Source organism: Galleria mellonella, unplaced genomic scaffold (genome assembly GCF_026898425.1).
Source record: "Galleria mellonella isolate WM207_F2 unplaced genomic scaffold, CSIRO_AGI_GalMel_v1 utg150, whole genome shotgun sequence".
Lineage (NCBI taxonomy): Eukaryota > Metazoa > Arthropoda > Insecta > Lepidoptera > Pyralidae > Galleria > Galleria mellonella.
In genome coordinates this window covers 1,580,859-1,601,667 of record NW_026442002.1, presented here as the reverse complement: position 1 = coordinate 1,601,667, position 20,809 = coordinate 1,580,859, and the positions used below count along the sequence as shown (strand labels likewise).

The 20,809-nt window shown below is 35.6% G+C and overlaps 1 protein-coding gene across 1 annotated transcript; it reads right to left on the bottom strand.

The window, feature by feature from the left end:
* Positions 1-5,951: 5,951 nt before the first annotated feature.
* LOC113513581 (cytochrome P450 307a1) lies at positions 5,952-20,020 on the bottom strand. The gene is made up of 2 exons (XM_052892119.1): positions 19,556-20,020; positions 5,952-9,031 (listed from the first exon to the last, which is right to left on the bottom strand). Exons 1-2 carry the CDS (start codon positions 19,926-19,928, stop codon positions 7,794-7,796), a joined length of 1,611 nt encoding a protein of 536 aa, XP_052748079.1. The 5' UTR covers positions 19,929-20,020; the 3' UTR covers positions 5,952-7,793.
* Between the last annotated feature and the right edge of the window lie 789 nt (positions 20,021-20,809).

Sequence of the window (20,809 nt, the reverse complement as noted above, 5' to 3'; positions counted from 1 at the left end):
AGCATTAATATGAAACGGGGTTGCCAGATCTGACTGTTGATATCTACCCATGTTGAGTTTCTTGCGGATTCTTCTATACAAAATAATAAGTTACCGAACACTGCAGTAAATTAAAAAAGGTGCTTGTAAACAAGTCTATTTAAATAAATTAAATTATTTGAAATTGTTTTACTAACAAATTTAATGAAATTTAAGTATATCATTCTGGAATATTTTAATGTACAATACCAATTACTTTAATATAAATTGAATGAGTAAATTTATACATACACGCGTACATATTTTCACATGTTATCTTTCTATATTTGGACAGTTATAAGAGCAGAGTAAGATCTAAAAAATCGAGTTTCAACCGTGAAGCAGTTGTGTTTGCATGGCTTAGTTTCGGTTTGAAGGGTGGGATATGGCGTGAATTTACTGAGTACAGAGGAATAACATCTGAGTTCTCAGGAATGGCAACGCATGGCGGGTATCATGGGCGAAACAGTATACTCTGTTATTTCCATGGTACTGCTCATGTCTATAGGCGACGGTTACCACTTTCCATCAGGTGGGCCGTCAGCTTGTTTGCCATTCTAAGTTGTAAAAAAAAGATACCAGGGGAGTGAATACGGAAATGACTGCGAATATAAAAGTATAGAAGAAAAAACATATTATGTCGATTCTAAATAATAATTGGAATAAGGGTTGGAAGATGATAATCACCTTTCTGTATAGTTTTATTGAAGTAATTGAATTATACTGTTTACAATATAATTAAATTTGTTTATTTGTCGGGTTAGTATACTTATTTCTTCAGTTATATTGTATAAAAATTTATAACTTTGTTTTTTTACGTCTACATGTTGGTAGTATTTGTATACTTATTTATTTGTGTAGGTGTTTATATGCATGTGTGTGTATATATGTATGCGTATGTGTATATATACGTATATAATAGTTAGTAGGGATATATATTTACATTATTACATGTATTATATCTCCATATTCAGTAATAATAGGATCTTCATCGTGCCTCCAATCGAACTGTTTATAATTACTCCTCTCCATCCAAAGGTTGGCTGCAAGAGATCGCTCTTAGCGATAAGGTCGCCCATTGTTTTCTCACTGTGCTCATTTCTTGTAATTGTTTGTATTTATAATAAGTTTACTATTGTAATCTTTTGAAGGAAACAATAAAGAGTATCTATCTATCTACAATAATGAATAAATACCGTGACGACTATTGGACATCAGCAGATTATCTCATGGTATAGTTGAGTCATTTATTCATTTATTTACATTTTTTTTTTCATTGTACTGAAATAATGAATTGTTTTTGTCATTTCTTTCTAATAAATTTTGTTACCCACAATTGCGATGAAAAGATACAATCTGGCAACATTGACATTGAAAACCGAAACAAATGCTCTATCGAGCGAAACGTTGGGCGTTAAAGGGTGAGATAATAATGATAATAGCTTGCAGATGCGATGACAAAATATCAAGTTTAAAAAGCAGCTTAGAAACCTACTTTTTTCTTTTTTTTTCTGTGTATATCTTTGACGAATAGACAAAGAGAATTATTACATTCTCTATATGTTATTACATTCTAATGCTATAATTTCGCCAGTTCTGTACCGAATTAGACGATTCCAATTTCAAATATAACTTTTCTTTTTTTTTCTGTGTTTGTCTTCGTCGCATAAACAAAGAAAATGTAATATAATGCTATAACCTCGCCAGTTCTGTACCGATTTAGACGATTCCAATTTCAAATATAACTGCAATAAAATTAAAAAGCATTTTGTGCGCTGGCATAGTGCAACCAACCGTTGAAAATAGAACATTCTTTCTTCGATTAATCGCATTCATGAACAACTTTAGAGTCGATTCTGAAGCGTTATTTTTCTAAACCTAGTTATCTCTTAATCTAATACTTCAAATTGATAATTTCATTTATTAAAAAATATGTGTATGTATGTATATGTGGGGGGTATCATGGGCGAAACAGTATACTCGGTTATGTCCATAGTACTGCTCATGTCTATAGGCGACGGTTACCACTTTCCATCAGGTGGGCCGACAGCTTGTTTGCCATTCTAAGTTACATAAAAAAAAAAATTCTATGTTTGTTACCTCACTGTCAGTTGTAAACCGATTCGGAAATTTTTTTATCTAAAAAGCTATACTTATAATTTGTACCATAGAAATTTTATCGAAATAGGTTCAGTAGTTTAGTTTTTAAGCCAAAATAACTGATTTCGTCACAATTTAATTCGCTTTTGTTTGTGGGGCACAATCTTTATTTATAAAACTATCTGGCTCGAAGGACCAAAAACACGAACATGGGCGATTTATCATTATATTCTTTAAAATCAAAGTCAAAATAACTGATTTTGTCATAATTGAAAGCGCTTTTATTTGTGGGACACAATCTTTATTTACGAAGCTATCCGGCTTGAAGGATCAAAAACACATCAAAATAACTAATTTTATCATAACTGAAGTCGCTTTTGTTTGTGGGACACAATCTTTATTTACGAATCTATCCGGCTCGAAGGACCAAACGACACTAGGGGAGAAAAATTATCCTTATGTTCTATTGAAATAGAGTGTAGATTTGCATACTTCGTTATTCACGCTTCATTGTATCCATAGTGAATCATGACCAGCAGCTTGCTTGTACGTAATACGTTTTCCTTATTTCACAATACAATAATTAGTAGGTTTATTTATTTATTTATTTATTCATTAGTACAAATATGTGTACATGGCGGACTTAATGCTAAAAGCATTCTCTCCCAGTCAACCATAGGGACGTGTCAGAATACTCGAATGCGGTACTAGTAATTATTGATATACATACATACTAAAATTACATATATAAACGAATAAATATATATAAATAACAAATATACTTACACATATATGACATATACTATATTATACACGAAATTGGGAATAATATAAAGCACTTACTGCTCGGATAAAAATAAAAAGTGAGCGTGAATGCTTTTCTTTGAAAGACGGTTTAGTCGGTAGTCTCTTAATGGCATCAGGAAGCGCGTTCCACAGTCGTGAAGAATGTAGGAGGAAAGAGTTTGAATCGTAACCAGTACGGTGAGAGGGGAAAGATAATTGGAGAGTATTATTGGAACGAAGGTTACGTTCGTGAGTTTCAGAAAGATAATGGAATTTACTCCTTAAGTAGTTAGGAGACTGTATGTATGTGTATATTGAATCTCGACTCTTGATGCGTGCCAAGTATTCATTTCAAATACACACTGCAATGATACAGTTTTCTGGGAATTTACTGGAATAACTACTAAAATAATACTGTTGTTTGTTTGTATAAATCAATGGCATTTTTTATGGGATGATAATGGCATGGTAACGCCGCCTGCGCTTTTTTTTTTAATGGATAATAGTGGAATGGTAACCCCGCCTGCGCTATCGGTATACGCTGGCGGGGCACCAGTGAGGGGTGATAGGTGAGATTAAAAAGGCAGGTTAGTTAGTCCATCGCGATGAATACACCTGGGATTCAGCACGATGGTTTCCAGGGAGGACCGCGTGGAGGTCGACCTGGCATGATATATTACTAGCAGTGGAACTGGTAGTCCGCATTACTAAATATTATGGGTGAAAAAGGTATGGTAACCCCGCCTGCGCTAACGGGATACGCTGGCGGAGCACCAGTGAAGGGTGATAGATGAGAATGAAAACAGGCCAGTTAGCCCATCATGATGAATTCATCAGGAATTAACCATGATAGTTTCCAGACAGAACTGCGAGGAGGTCGACCTGGTTGGGTATATTGCTAGCAATAGGATTCTCAGTCTCCATTACTAACAATCCCTTTCCCCCTCCCAGGTGTATTAGTCATGATAAGCTATTTGACCTGCTTTCGTTCTCACTGGTGCCCCGCCAGTGTATACCGATAGCGCAGTCAGGAGGGGGATTGGTAGTAACTACTACCAGGCCCACTGTTAGCAATATATCCTGTCAGGTCGACCTCCATGTGGTGCTCCCTGCCAACCATCGTGTTGAATCTCAAGTGTATTCATCACAACGGGCTAACTGACCTGCCTTTCCATCCTCACCTGTCATCCCTCACTGGTGCCCCGCCAGCGTATACCGTTAGAGCAGGCGAGTTACCATTCCACTATCAACCTTTAAAAATTTACTCGTATAGTAAATCATAATCTTTCTTTTTTACTTCGTCGTAGGTTAATAGGTATAAAGTTTCTGCAACAATAAGACAATGAATTATTAAATATTTTCCGAGATTGCGTAAATAAGTATTACATTTACAATTTTTTTTTCAGTTTATTTTCTTTTATATCGAAAGAGAGATGTTAACGCCATCTTTTGTTGTTTCTCATTAATTATAGGAAAGTCCGACATTTGGTATCTAGTTTGCAGATTACTTTTACTACTAAACACTAGATGTCGCTAGTAACCTTAAAATTAATAGGCCACTAAATTTTACCTTGTAGTTCGTACACTTAGATTTTAGAAGCAAAAAACCATTGAAGAAAACCACTGCTAGATGGCGTATCAAGATAAATCATACACCAGTTTATAAGTTACACCTTCAGGAACACAACTATGAGAAACGGGAGGGGGGAAAGGGATGGTTAGTAATGGAGACTGAGAGTCTTATTGCTAGCAATATACCCAACCAGGTCGACCTCCTCGTGGTTCCCTCTGGAAATTATCATGGTTAATTCCTGATGAATACATCATGATGGGCTAACTGGCCTGTTTCCATTCTCATCTATCACCCTTCACTGGTGCTCCGCCAGCGTATCCCGTTAGCGCAGGCGGGGTTACCATACCATTTTCACCCATCAAAAGAAAAGAACTATGAGAAACGTATCGAATTTGGTGCAGTGGGTTTTGCGTGATGCCGGGACAAATATATTGATAGACAGACAGACAAAATAAAAAAAAATTGTTTTGGCTTCTATTGCTGTTATTCAGATGTTTTTTTTTTACAACACAGGAGGCAAACGAGCATGCGGCTCATCTGGTGGTAAGTGACTACCGCTGCCCATGATTACCCACAACACCAGCGGCATTGCAGGTGCGCTGCCGTTCAAGTGGCATACTGTTTTATTGTCTTCTAGTCACAGGTAACGTCTTAAATTATGTATATCTATGTATATTTATATATACCAGAGGGAGACTTTGTATAAAAGTCGATTGCTTGGGTACCTCTGTCCCATTCGTGTTTCAACCGTGAAGCAGTTGTGTTTGCATGGCTGTGTTTCGGTTTGAAGGGTGGGATATGGCGTGAATTTACTGGGTACAGAGGAATAACACCTGAGTCCTCAGGAATGGCAACGCATGGGGGGTATCATAGGCGAAACAGTATACTCTGTTATGTGCATGGTACTGCTTACGTCTATAGGCGACGGTTACCACTTTCCATCAGGTGGGCCGTCAGCTTGTTTGCCATTCTAAGTTGTATAAAATATATATGTATATAAATATATATGTATAGATGTATATTTTTATTTCCCAACACAGCAGCAGAAAACACGTAGCGTGGTACCGCCCATATCGATTTGAAAAAGAATCATCAAAATCGGTTCAGAATTGGCGGCGTAATCGCGTGACACACAGCTTATGATCTTATTTTACTAATATAATAAAATTGTAACTGGACAGTGTCTGTACGTGGGAGATATTTTAGAAAAAATAATATCAGGGGTCTTAATAAGTACAATAGAATCATTTCAGCCATTATTCGTCCACTGCTGGACATGAGCCTCCCCATAGACCGCCATAGAGAAAGGTCCCGAGCCACCTGCATCCACTGACTCCCTGCAACGCATTTCAGATCGTCACTCCATCTAGTGGGGGGTCGTCCTACACTGTGTTCGCCCGTACGCGGTCACCACTCAAGAATCTTTATTCCCCATCGGTTATCAGTTCTTTAGGTAAGGAAATAAAAGTCATATTTGATTGCATAATAATTACTATAATTATTTTTTTTTTATTTAATGTTACATCTACAGCTTCGTACCTCTAAACTAGCTACTGATCACAATTTTACTACGCTATTATTATTTTTATACATTTTTCAGATAAAAAAAAAAAGAAAAAACAAAATAACACGAGAGAAACAAAAATCTACCAAACATTACGAATACACATTACACACACGAATAATTTTTAAAAAAATTAACATAGAAGATTCCTTTTTTAAACATCAACATTTATAAAAAAAAAAAAAAAAAATTAAAAACCAAACATTAAAGGTAACCAAAATGAAAATTGACATAGTTAAGAAACGAGCTTGTTCTAATTCTATAGAAGTTACGGTACATAAAAAAAAAAAACTATCTAACCAGAATAAATTCGTTTTTTTATCTCTTTCTTTAATATTATTACTAATTTTGAAGAAAAAAAAAAGAAATATATTATTTTTAATATATTTCTTTTAATGAAAATAAAAGAGACATAACAATGGTGTTTACTGTATTTTATTGTCTATGCTTCTGTTTATTTACGTTTGTCCTGAACATAGATTTAGGATCTGTGGGTCATTTAGTATATAATCTACAAGTCTCGATTTCATTAATCTATATTAATTTTAAAAATGGAAATAATCACCAACATTAAAAAAAAAATACAAAAATACGACAGCCGTCGATGAAAATTTTTTCAAATAAAAAGAAAACATCAAGATACGCTAGCAACTAAATTCAAGATAGACATATAATTAAGTAAATACAAACATATGAAAAATGGAAATCTGTAGCATATTTTAAAGTCTTTTTACTAGTGAAACTAAAACAATATTTTTGCCCAAAACACGAGTCGTAAAATAACGAAATATTCGAAACCTACTGTACTAATTTGACAGTTGAACTTTCTATATTAGTCATAGAAAAGTATCATGCTTAATCTATGGTATAAGTACAAAAAGTATTTAAAATATTTATTTGTATTTTTAACATATGTCTATCTGGGAAAAGTGTTCAGTTTCACTAGTAAAGCAAAAACATATTATATATAAATATACTTTTTATTTGCCATGTATAAAAATATTTATTAAAAATACAATATTAAAAAAAGAACTACGTCTATGGACAATAAAATGTATAGATATCTAAGTATATTTTTTACAAAGATTTTTAATATGATACTACAAAAGAAATAACATCTAACAGCCTACGAAAGAGTACGTCTATTCTATATAAATGCATCCAGTAATTCTCAAAATTCTAATAAAAACACTTATAATTTGATCTCTTTCTACAACGGTAAATGTTTTTTTTTTTTTAATAAAAAATATCTAATCTGTGATTATCCAAGAAATGCATAAGACTATTGTATAATAAAATTAAATCGATTATCCACCAAACAGAATGCAGTCGTTGTTAAAGTCATATAATAAAAAAGTTAAAAAAAAAAAATCGCAATGCGCGGCCCTTTTTTTTTATTGGAAATACAGAGCAATATTTTGCGTTCCAAATGAGCGTATTGGGATCCCTTCAAAATAACCTACTCCATCAATAATTCGAAAAATAAATAAATATTTTGAGCGATTACCTCGAGTCAAGCCACGTCTATTTTATTATTTTTAATTTACACAAGAAATCAACAGTATGTTGGTAGAATAGAATTAAGAAAAAAAAAAGACAAGAAGAAAACTATAGACAAAATGAATTTAATGTTATTTTTTAAACTAAACTTCTCTATCTCTATCACTTTGCTGTGCCTGATTTGGTAAATGAAATTTATACTTATATCGCTGATCTCGAGAGTCTAAACCTAAAATGAGAGAATAAATATAATCAGTGTTTCCGTGGTACAAGATATAAATTAAACGTATCCTTAGGTAATGCTACACACGCTGGTTTTTGTTTCAAATCCTCTAAATTTTCAGCGGCTACCTCAAATTCCTGCATTATGTTTGCAAACATTACAAAACTCATTGTGGTGACTAAAGTTTGACCTATACACGTTCTTTTTCCGATGCTAAACGGCAGGAAATGAGGTATATTCCTCTTGACAGATGTGACTTCCTTTTCGATCTCGGTGGTTTTGTCTATGGGACCGTTTCGTTCACTGTCCGACTCCATACCCGAGTCGCACTGTGACTTTCTTCGTACACGGACTTTGCTCTTCTCCAAAAATCTGGATGGATCAAATTTCTCCGGTTTCTCCCAGTACTGTTCTGAAGTATTCAATTCGTAGTTGTTAATGAACACAACAGTGCCTTTTTCGACGCCGTAGCCGGCGACTGCTGCGTTCTCTGTGGCCACATGAGGCACGATCGGCGATGATGCATATCTTAAACATTCCAGGATGGTAGCTTCAGTGTATGGAAGATTGCTTCTGTCCGAGAGGCCGATCGCTCGTTTTCCTTTTATGAATCCATCGATTTCCGATCGAATCCTCTTACCAACCTCCGGATCTCTCGCGACAGCTGCCAGACAGAGCATCACAAGGTTGCCCACAGATGAATGACCGCCTAAGAAGTCTTCTAGCATGAATATGATTGTGTTTCTATCTACCGTTGGATCGTCGTGTAGAACTCTTAGCAGACCATCTAGAAAGTCCTTTTCGGGGGCTTCTACGTCTAGATTCATCTCTCTCTGCTCAACAATCCTGGATAAAATGAAGGATCTAATATCGTGTGACCAATTGGACAATTTATCCATGTGTTTCTTATAAAACGGTGCCAGCCAAGGCAGGAAATCGACGGCATATCCTTGATTTATTTCCCAGAAGATCTCGTCGAAATGGTCGACGATTTTCTTGAATTCCGGATCGTTCTCGTCAAACCGGACGCTGCACATATAGTGGGCAAACATGTTCATGGCCGTACCCATTAGTATTGGCTTCAAGTTTATGCTGCTTTCAGTGGATCTGGTGATGGATTTTAAAGTTTGAATCAGTTCTATGGACTCGAATGTGGCCACGTTACCGATTTTTGCGTAGCTGTCGGTGTGCTGTTTAGGCCCGCAGTGGCGTCTCGCGAGGTTCCGGCGGCGGAGCTGCAGATTCGACCAGTCGCAAAGGGCCAGCGCTGTGGACAAGAGAAAACGTTGTTATAGTTTTTAAACAATTATTAATAAGTTGAGATGATTTTCAGAAGAAATGAGAAGGAGGTCCTCAAGTTATTAGTTTTTTTTTTTAAGGATAAAGTTCCAACGAGTCAAAAATTGTAAAATGTATATATGTCTTAGATAAGGTAAGCAGCCTAAGGTTAAATTGAAAATTAAAAACGATATAAAATTCTTACGAACATTTTTGAAAAAAAAAACAAGATGTACAGTGCATAATGATTCGTAATGATACTGACGATCTCCACTGAATACTTTGGTTTATATTTAAGTTTAAAAATACAAATATACATATGTACAGGTTGCTTATATATTAATTTATAAGCAACACGTGTATATGTATCTTTATATTAAATTAGAAAAAATTGCCGTTTGATCCCGGCATAGAATGGTCCACCCCTTCCTTTCCCGTGAGAGTTGTAAGGAATGATTCAGAGAGCTTAATAGTCGGAGGATGGACAGCAGCGATTGCCAACCCACCTAACAAGAGTGGCAACTTCTGGCAAAACCCCCCAATAGAGAGAGACCTACATTTGGCAGTGGACAATTAACGGCTGATGTGGTAACAAAAAAAATAATTCTAAATTCAAATTGAAAAAATCTACTTGATTCAAGGTAATTTTTAACCTCATTACTCTGCAACATTGAAAAAAAAATGATTTAAAAAAAAATGTCAGCCAAACGTCAAATTAGCTGACAAAAGTCTTTACACGTTTTTGGTTTTGAATGTTCTATTTATTCAAAACACATGCATCCAGATTTTATTATTGTTTTAAAGAATAGACAGTGGAGAAATTTAAAAATAAAACGATCCCTACAGCTCGTTATTCTTACCGAATGGATCACAAACACCTATAATAAATTCCAAAGATAAAAATATTCACGCACGCAAGCGCTCGGCCTGCACTTAATGCACATCCAATTTTAATATGTGAATGCATAATGTTACATCGATAGATGACAAAAACAAGCGTCTAAGGCCGTAAGACTGCCGTAAGCGAATTTACATTCTTAGAAAAAGTAAGTTTATGATGAAAAAAAAAATTGGCGGGAATAGAATATTTAATATTTTTTTTTTATCAAATGCAGATCAAGCTAGAGTCGAAGAGGCACTGTTGACGCATACAAAGTGACCTAGATAAGGTAATGACAATTTGTAAATTAATTTAAGACTTGTATTTTTGACTGATGGCTTATATATTTTTTTTATACCACTGAGGTGGCAAACAAGCATACGGCCCACCTGATGGTAAGCGGTTGTATAGTATATTGTATACAGTCAAACCCTAATAAACTAAAAAAATACCTATCTCGTGAGCATCTAATGCCTAGGTAGAGAAGGGATTGTTAGTTATAGGGACTAGCAGTCCTATTGCTAGCAATATACCCTATCAGGTCGACCTCCACGTGGTCCCTCCTGAAAACCTGACTGAATTCTAGGCGTATTCATTATAATGGGCAAACTGTGGTGCCCCACCAGTATATACCGTTAGCACAGGTGGGGTTACCATTCCATTATCATTCAATAAATGAAAATATTTCATTTTGATTCATTTAATACAAAAAATAAACATATATATATATATATATATATATATATATATATATATATATATATATATATATATATATATATATATATATATAACTATTTATTTTAGTTTCCGTTTTGCCTATGCTGCCCACTGTGTCACTGTGTTAGGTTGACTGGAAGAGATCTCTTTGAGAGATAAGATCGCTTTCGCTTACTTTGTTATTAATTTGTTGTTATTACCGTATGTTTTGTGTATATATATATATATATATATATATATATATATATATATATATATATATATATATATATATATATATATATATTCATAATAACCATACCTAAGTGGACTATATGTGCAGAAATGTTAATATGTAAAGAGAACAGAAAAACTGGTTTAATAGAGCATGTCGAATGATGCGGTTAAGAAAAACCTATTGCATAACCCATTGATACAATGCTTTTAATTTGTTTTTATACAACTTAGAATGGCAAACAAGCTGACGGCGCACCTGATGGAAAGTGGTAACCGTCGCCTATAGACATGAGCAGTACCGTGGACATAACAAGCCCTTGAGGAATATGTGAGGAAAAAACAGCAAAAGGAATGGAGGACTTTGAAGGGTCTTAAACATTCTAAAAAGTTCTTAAATGACAATGTCGAGGGATGGGATAAACTCATCTACAGCGGTGGCAGACAACAAGCAAGACTCATTATGGGTGCCATAACTGGACATATGCCAGTAAGGCATATACTATACAAGATGGGTCTATCTTCGGACACACTGTGCAGACTGTGCGCGGAGAAACCGGAATCCATGGAACACTTGATGTGCAACTGCGATTCGTTGGCAAGTATGTGTATGAGTCTACTGAGAACGGCTTATCCAGAGCCAGGAGACTACAGATATCTTAAACCGCGGGATATCGTTAGGGTAACACATAGGATCTATGAAATGATGGTATAAGGTAGGGGGAAGCACAAAAGATCCGTATGGGTCGACGTGCATCGGCTTAGCTGACCCCATGCGAAAAATAAGATAAGATGGACATAACAAGAGATATTTTTTTTTTTACTTATTTTATACAAAAAACCACAGCTCTTAAAAACACAACTCACATGCTAAGTCTCTTATGAATACGGCCAATAACGGATTTTATTTACATACATACATACATACATATCTGTCACGCCTGCCTCCCATTAGAAAAACAAACCTCTTTCGCTTCCTCCATTCTTTTCATACACGATTCCTTCAGCAATTTGGTCGACATACGTCCGTCTAGGAGAGCCCCTACCGACATCTCCATTCATTCTTGCTCGATAAATCTCTTTCGTAATTCTTCTTTCATCCATCCTCTCCAAATGGCCAAACCAACGCAACATTCCTTTTTCGATTTTTGTTACTACATCATCTTTCAGTCCACACTTCTCTCTAATCACACTGTTATGGATTTTATTTATTCAAACAGAAATTATAATACCAAAGCGAGGCAGGCGAGTAGAGTGGATGTATGCAAGCAATACAAGTGCATGTATGAAAGAAACCATGTATAATAATGAGTGTCCATAAAGTTAAGTTAATTGATATATAAAATAATTAAAATCCATGTTGCTAAAGTTCAGATATTGACGGCAATGATTAAGTAATACAATTTCATGGTAATCCATTGTAAAGAGATATAAATGTATGCGTGTACATATATGTGTACATGGCGGGCTTAATGCTAAAAGCATTCTCTCCCAGTCAACCATAGGGAAGTGTCAGAATACTCGAATGCGGTACTAGTAATTATTGATATACATACATACTAAAATTACATATATAAACGAATAAATATATATAAATAACAAATATACTTACACATATATGACATATACTATATTATACACCAAATCGAGAATAATATAAAGCACTTACTGCTCGGATGAAGTGTTTTTCATTGCAATTGTCGTAGAAAAATTAGGTGAATCGTGCACAATCTGGGTGACCCAGATACACTCAACGCGAGAGGGCGCCATTCATACGAAAATAGTCAATTGCGCATTGTCTTAAACATACATTTTTTTTGCATACATATAGAAAATATATAAATCATATTACATATGGTAAGCGTTTATTTAAGTAGGAAACGATATCATTATGCCGAGTGTCATGTTTCTATTAAAATTTGGCAAATAGCTGAATAGACAATATACAGTAGCCGAGATAATATGTTTATATATATAATATATTATATAAATAATTTTAAGAAGAATTACGAAAGAGATTTATCGAGCAAGAATGAATGGAGATGTCGGTAGGGGCTCTCCTAGACGGACGTATGTCGACCAAATAGGCGACGTGCTGAAGAAGGGCCAAATTAAAAGTACCCGTAACCGGCGAGCGTGTATGACAAGATTGATGAATGTGGAAGAAGCGAAAGAGGTTTGTTTGAATCGAAGCATTTGGCGTTCCATTTTTTCTGCCTACCCTAATGGGAGACAGGCGTGGCAGATATGTATGTATGTATAAATAATTTTGCATCGTGCCTCCCATCAAATTATTCATTATTACTCCTCTCCATCCAAAGGTTGCCTGCAAGAGATCGCATTCAGTATGATGGGCTTACTGGCCTGTTTTCATTCTCATCTATCATCCTTCACTGGTGCTCCGCCAGCGTATCCCGTTAGCGCAGGCGGGGTTACCGTACCATTTTCACCCATCAAAAAAAAATACATAAATAATAAAATAATATTAACACAAATAAATACATATAATGAAATCGGTAACTGGTCGCTGTCTGTACATAGAAGATATATGGGAAAAACTATTATAGGGGGGCTTTATGGACGCAATACAACCCAAAACAAAAATTTTTAGATTTTTTGTCTGTTTATCAGTTTGTCAGTACGTTTGTGCACGCTAAACTCAGAAACAGCTTAACCGATTTGAATACAGTTTTTACTAGTGCTTTGCAGTTAGCTCCGCTTAACATTTAGTGTTTGTTTTATTTCAATCGGTTGATAAATAAAAAAGTTATATCAATCTAAAGGATCACATATAAAATGCTATAAAATAACCGATCAGTTGTATTGGCTGACACTTTATGAAGGTATTAGGTACGTAATTGTCATTTAAGTATATAATACAATGTAAGATCGGATACATGAAGAGTTTTAATGGAAATAATATACGGGAACTACTTAGAAGCGGGCAACGCCGCGTGGAATGGCTTGTAAACAATAATAATAAACCTACTTACATAATACTTATACAGTAATTATTTTTCAATGGATACTAATGTAATAATTAGGGGGGAGGGATTGTTAATAATGGGGAGGTTAGTCCCCATTGCTATCAATATACCCTTTTAGGTCAACCTCCACGCAGTACCCCTTAGAAACGTTCATGACTATATTTTCGTTAAATTCATCACGATGGGCTAACTGACCTGTCTTCATCCTCACCTATCATCCCTCACTGATGCCCCGCCGGTGTATACCGATAGCGCAGGCGGGGCTACCATACCATTAAATAGATAGATAGATAGATAATTTATTTGCATTACTTACAGCACACAAACGACAATAGATATAAATGCACAGTGAAAAAAAATAAAAAAATACATGTACAAAAAAAAAATTAAAAAAAAACAAAGTGCATAAAATAAGTAACATTTTTCCCCTTCATGTGTGTGCCACAGTGACACAAAATGGTTACAACATCATACATTTAAAAAATCTTTACAGGGTGCAGAGGAATAACACCTGAGTCCTCAGGAATGGCAACGCATGGGGGGTATCATGGGCGAAACAGTATACTCTGTTATGTCCACGGTACTGCTCGTGTCTATAGGCGACGGTTACCACTTTCCATCAGGTGGGCCGTCAGCTTGTTTGCCATTCTAAGCTGTATAAAATCCTCACTATAGAACTAGTCGATTTAGAAATGTGAGTTTAGTAATTAATTACAATGCTTGTTTATGTAACATTACACGCATTTACCATCGTACCACCATTGCTAATTAACAGTAGGGTTTCCAACTTTTTCCCCATGAAATGTACAGAATTTTTTTTATACAACTTAGAATGGCAAACAGGCTGACGGCGCACCTGATGGAAAGTGGTAACCGTCGCCTATAGACATGACCAGTACTATGGACATAACAGAGTACACTGTTTCGCCCATGATACCCCCCATGCGTTGCCATTCCTGAGGACTCAGGTGTTATTCCTCTGTACCCTGTAAATTCACACCATTTCCCACCCTTCAAACCGAAACACAGCCATGCAAACACAACTGCTTCACGGTTGAAACACGAATGGGACAGAGGTGCCCAAGCAATCGACTTTTGTACAAAGTCTCTCTCTGGTAAATGTAATCTTTAATGTAAGGTAATCTTTAGATCTGAGAAGAATATTGTATTATTTAAAAAATAATAGAATTTCATCGTGCCTCCTACCAAACTGTTTATAATTACTCCTCTCCATCCAAAGGTTGCCTGCAAGAGATCGCTCTTAGCGATAAGGCCGCCCGATGTTCTCTCATTGTGATTATTTCTTGTAATTGTTTATATTTATAATAAGTTTACTATTGTAATCTTACGGAGGAAACAATAAAGAGTATCTATCTATCTATCTAAGCAGTATTTTAGAAAAATTAACAGGATTTTTAATTTATTAAAAATTTTAAATACGTACACTTTAGAGCTTCTCAAACAACTTATTAATTTACAGTATTTTTTTAAAACTCCATACACCTCCTCACAGTTATAAATAAAATTAAAATAAATGGAGTGTTTACTTTTTAAATAAATTTATCTACACTGTGCGCCCTCTGAGTGAACAAAAAAAAAATGTATGAGCGTCTAAGTCTAACACGTATAGTGTTAAGCATTTTTATGCTAAAAACAGTATTTCGTATACTTTATTTTTGTTCTACAGCAGTATTTCCCATCTTTTTTGTGCCATGCCCCACTTGAACATTTCAAAAATTTTTATGCCCCCATACATTTTTAATTTTTCCCGATGAAGTTTACTTGACGACTCTAATCGACCAGTTGATATTTTGGTAACGTCAAACGAAATTATACCTAATAAATATTTACAGCATTTTTTATTTTAGTTTTTTTTTGTTAAATTTGGCATCGATATCTACTCGTAGCATTGCATTTAAATGGCCCGGAGCAAGAGGGTTAAAATCGCTTCGAGTCCATTTCTTAATTGTCCCCTCCTCTCCCCCTTAACTATCAAATTGCCCCCCTGTAGGGCTTGGGAAACACCGTTTTACACTAAAAAGTATAATGTAGTGAAAAACACAGTATAATATTGTTTTTAACAGTATCGTTGGCAACCCTAGTTGACGGCCATATTTAATTATAATAAGTGTAGGTTACTAGGTCATATTAACACTGGGTTATGCATAAAAATTCCTGTGCTAAGAACAAAGGACACACGTTCAAACATCTTTGTAGATTGATTATTTTATTGATTAAAGAGAAATGAATCAAGTTGGATTTTTTTAAATTACCGGTAAAAAGAGTGGCAACTTTTTTTATTTTTTTATACAACTTAGAATGGCAAACAAGCTGACAGTCCACCTGATGGAAAGTGGCAACCGTCGCCTATAGACGTGAGCAGTACCATGGACATAACAGAGTATACTGTTTCGCCCATGATACCCCCCATGCGTTGCCATTCCTGAGGACTCAGGTGTTATTCCTCTATACCCAGTAAATTCACGGCATATCCCACCCTTCAAACCGAAACACAATCATGCAAACACAACTGCTTTACGGTTGAAACACGAATGGGACAGAGGTACCCAAGCAAACGACTTTTGTACAAAGTTTCCCTCTGGTAAAACAACTATTAGCTAAACACCCCTTAAGGGAGAAGTCTATATTGAGCAGTGGACAGTTTTTTTTTTAATGGACGACAATGGAATGTTATCCCCATCTATGCTAACGGTATACGCTGGCAGTGAGAGATAATAGGTGAGGATGAAAAGGCAGGTCAGTTAGCCCATTGTGATGAATACACCTGGATTTCAGCACGATGGTTTCAAGAGAAGACCACGTGGAGGTCGACCTGCTAGGGTCGCTTACAATCCCTTCCCCCATGTCGGTGAGGATTAGGTTCCGTATAGTTCCGACTTCGAATAGGCCACTGCTTCCAACTTAATGGTCGAGGCATGGAATGCAGAGTCTTCAAAACATGACTAAAGCTTAACTGCGGTTGCCACATGCTTGCCAAGCGTGGCAACTACTGGCAGAGCTTATGGGAAAGCCTATGTTCAACAATGGGCAGTTAACGCCTCATATTGCGATACGATAGTAACACCAAGCGATCTATTTATAATTCATGGGGTCCATAGTTTAGTGGAACACTGCCCTGACTCGACTATTTTTATAGGTCATGAATTCAAAACATAATAAAAACTGTTTTAATTATATATATATATATATATATATATATATATATATATATATATATATATCTGGAAAGGGTAAACAAGCTGACTGCCCGCCTGATGGCACTGGGTAACCGTTGCTTCCTATCTTTACTAATATTAGACTAGTAAAAATGAGTTTGTTTGTTACCCCATAGCGTCTTAACGGCTCAACCGATCGCTATGAAATTTGGTATACACGTATTATATGGCATGGGGAAGGATATAGGCTAGCTTTTTTATCGCTGTTCGTGAACGAAGTCGCGGGTAAAAACTAGTACAAAACAATTTGCATATAATTACACGAATTTTATGAAAAACTTTTGAAATTTTTGACTAGTTAATGTCACGTGATCACAAGGTTGGCTCGCAATAACTGTTGATATGAAGGTGGAAAGGGATTGTTAGCAATATCGGGTCGACCTCCACATGGTTCCCCCTGGAAACCATCGTCAACAATTCTTGTTGAATTCGTCACGATGGACTGACTTACTTCATTCTCACCTATCATCCTTCACTGGTGCCCCGCCGGTGTATACCGATAGCGCGGGTGGGGTTACCAGTCCATTATCATCCATTAAAAAACGGCTAACATGCTGCATAATGATACATTATTAGCTATAAATTTACATATTTATGACAAGACTAGTGATCCGGCCCGACTTCGCATGGGTAGATAGTTTTTTTTTTTTAAATACATCTGAATTGAAAGTCACTCTCTTAAATTAGGTTAAATACATTATATAGCTTGTGTTTCTCGTATATGTACCTTTCTATCATTATTGCCATACCAGCCTTTAACTGTTCACTGTTGGGCATAAACCTCTCCCTTAGAGAGTTTTGCCAGTAAATGCCACGCTTGGCAGGCGGACTGGCAACCGCAGTTAGGCTTTGGAGATGTTTTAAAAAGGACGCTGCTGCTGCCATCTTTCAACCATTCCTTAATCATCCATTCCAGTGCCTTTAGTCGCCTCTTACGACACCCACGGGAAAGGAAGGGGTGGCCCATTCTATGCTGGGACCACAAGACAATTAGTAGCTTTCCATAGATGAGAGTTTTTTTTAATTTTTTTTTATTTATTTTTGTAATTTAGAGAATTTTTAAAATCGTTTGAATAGTTTTTGTGTTTACCAATAAACAAACATTTTTTTTTATTTTTACAATATTAGTATAGAAGTGGACTAGCTTTTAGCCCACTACTTCGTTCACGTGTATTTCAAAAGTAGGAAACCTAATAAAACAGATTAAAACTTCTAGATGTCCCAATGAGATGCTCTCTGAAGCTAATAGTAGAATTCCAAATCACAGAATTGCCGTACTGGTTTCGCTTCAAACTCTTTCCTCCTACATTCTTCGCAACTCTGGAACGCGCTTCCTGATGCCATTAAGAGACTACCGACTAAACCGTCTTTCAAAAAAAGCGTTCACGCTCACTTTTTTACTTTATCCGAGCAGTAAGTGCTTTATATTATTCTCAATTTCGTGTATAATATAGTATATGTCATATATGTGTAAGTATATTTGTTATTCATATATATTTATTCGTTTATATATGTAATTTTAGTATGTATGTATATCAATAATTACTAGTACCGCATTCGAGTATTCTGACACTTCCCTATGGTTGACTGGCAGAGAATGCTTTTAGCATTAAGTCCGCCATGCACACATACTCGTATTTGTACTAATGAATAAATAAATAAATTGCCGTGTGGTCCCAACAAAGAATGACCACCCCCTTTCCCGTGGTTGTCGTAAGAGACGACTAAGAGGACTTAATAGTCGAGGGATGGGCAGCAGCGTCCCTCTTAAAACATTAAAGCCTAACTGCGGTTGCCAACCCGCCTGTCAAGCGTGACAACTACTGACAAAACCTCTCAAGGGGGAGGTCTAACATATGTCCAGCAGTAGACAGTTAATGGCTAATGTAATAAAATAATAATCATAATATTGATTAAAAATAAAGTATTATTAAAAATTTATTTCCCTTTTTTTTCTATAATAATAATTATAAATTATTAGATAATATAAAACTTGTATTAATAAAATGTATTAAAAATTTGCAATTACAGAGTTTTTAAATGTTTATACATGTAATAATATTATAAAGAAGAAACGTTTGTTTGTTTGTTTGTAATGAATAAATTCAAAAACTACACTATTTATTTTAAGAAATCCTTCACCTATAAGAAAGCTACATTATTATCAAGTTACATGGACTATATTTTTAATAACTCTATCTGTAACAGATCTCTAGTAATATACACATAGAAAATCAAAACAAAATTTAAAGTATACCAGTCAATGTCATTAAAAAATATATTATAGCTCCACATATCTCGTATCCAAAGTCGTAGAAAAACTAATGTAAAAAAATACATAAAAAAAGTTATATTCCAAGTTTGAAAACGACCGAAGATCAGGCTGTATGGCTAACTTCCTCTACCTAATACATTGTGGATAAAAAGACAAAAAAACAACTATTAGAAAAAAAAAAGAGATTAAAAAGAGTACTCACAATTATTTCTGTCGCCGTCGAAGAGCTTGTGAAACCTCAGGAAGTCAGGACGGCCACCGAAGAATTTTCCATTCTGGTTCAATACTTCTCGGATCAATTCCAGATTGTTTACAACCAAACACGGTGTACTGCCTAATTGAATGCTGAATATGTCTCCATGGTGTTTAGCCAACTCCGTGAATGCTTGAAAGGGTGACTCGTGCTTGCCCAACAAATGCAAACTGCCGATGACAGGCAAAGGGATCGGTCCTGGCGCGCTTTTTAAAACGACGGACTTGTCAAGTTTGGATTTCGAATTCTTCCACGTGACGGATTTCCGCGCGAAAAAAAGGTATGCCAATATGGCGATAAATGCAAGGATTACAACACTCATATTTGGATTTTCTAAAAAGAAATTTATTATACGAGTGATGCCGTGGTGTGTTGGCGGTAAGCCGGCACTGCGTGGTGGACGGTACGCGCTGTATTTTTATAGTCTTGCATTTCCATACTTCGTTTTATATTCAGCATGTTTTCATTAATGTTCCACTGATGGATATTGGACTTTAAAATCATTAGTTTAAAGTCTATATAGCAATAAATGGGTAGACTGAGATGCTAGCAAGATGCTTTCCACGGTATCAACTATGGGGTTTCTGGATGTTGTTGTTAAAATTATATTTTCATATTAAATTTCAAATATGGAAGTACGGAATGAAGTTTTTTTTTTTGTTTTTATTTTTCTTAAATCAATGGAGACGACGTATTAACTGTCTGCCGTGGACAATAATGCGCCCGAATTATTTCGAACTAAAAGTTTTTTTTAATGGATCATAATGGAATGGTAACCCCGCCTGCGCTATCGGCATACGCTGGCGGGGCACCAGTGAGGGATGATAGGTGAGGATGAAAAAAAGGCAGGTCACTCAGTTAGCACATCGTGGTGATTTCAGCAAAAATTAACCACGGTGGTTTTCAGGGGTGACCGCGTGGAGGTCGACCTGACACTGCTGTGTTGTAAGTGTGCTTTTTTAACATATCTTTTCTTTCAAGTGCAGATGGTATTGACAGATTCAACGAACGCGACCAGGAGTGAGTATTGAGGGTAGTAGGCGTGGATTCATATAGTATATACATACATACAGTAATATCAGTACTGTTCTAATATATCTCTATATATTGGTTCCTATAGATACTGATGAGGGAAAACAATTTAACACCCATTTTGATATCACCCACACTATTTAGACGTTTATATTAATTTTGATCAAGTCC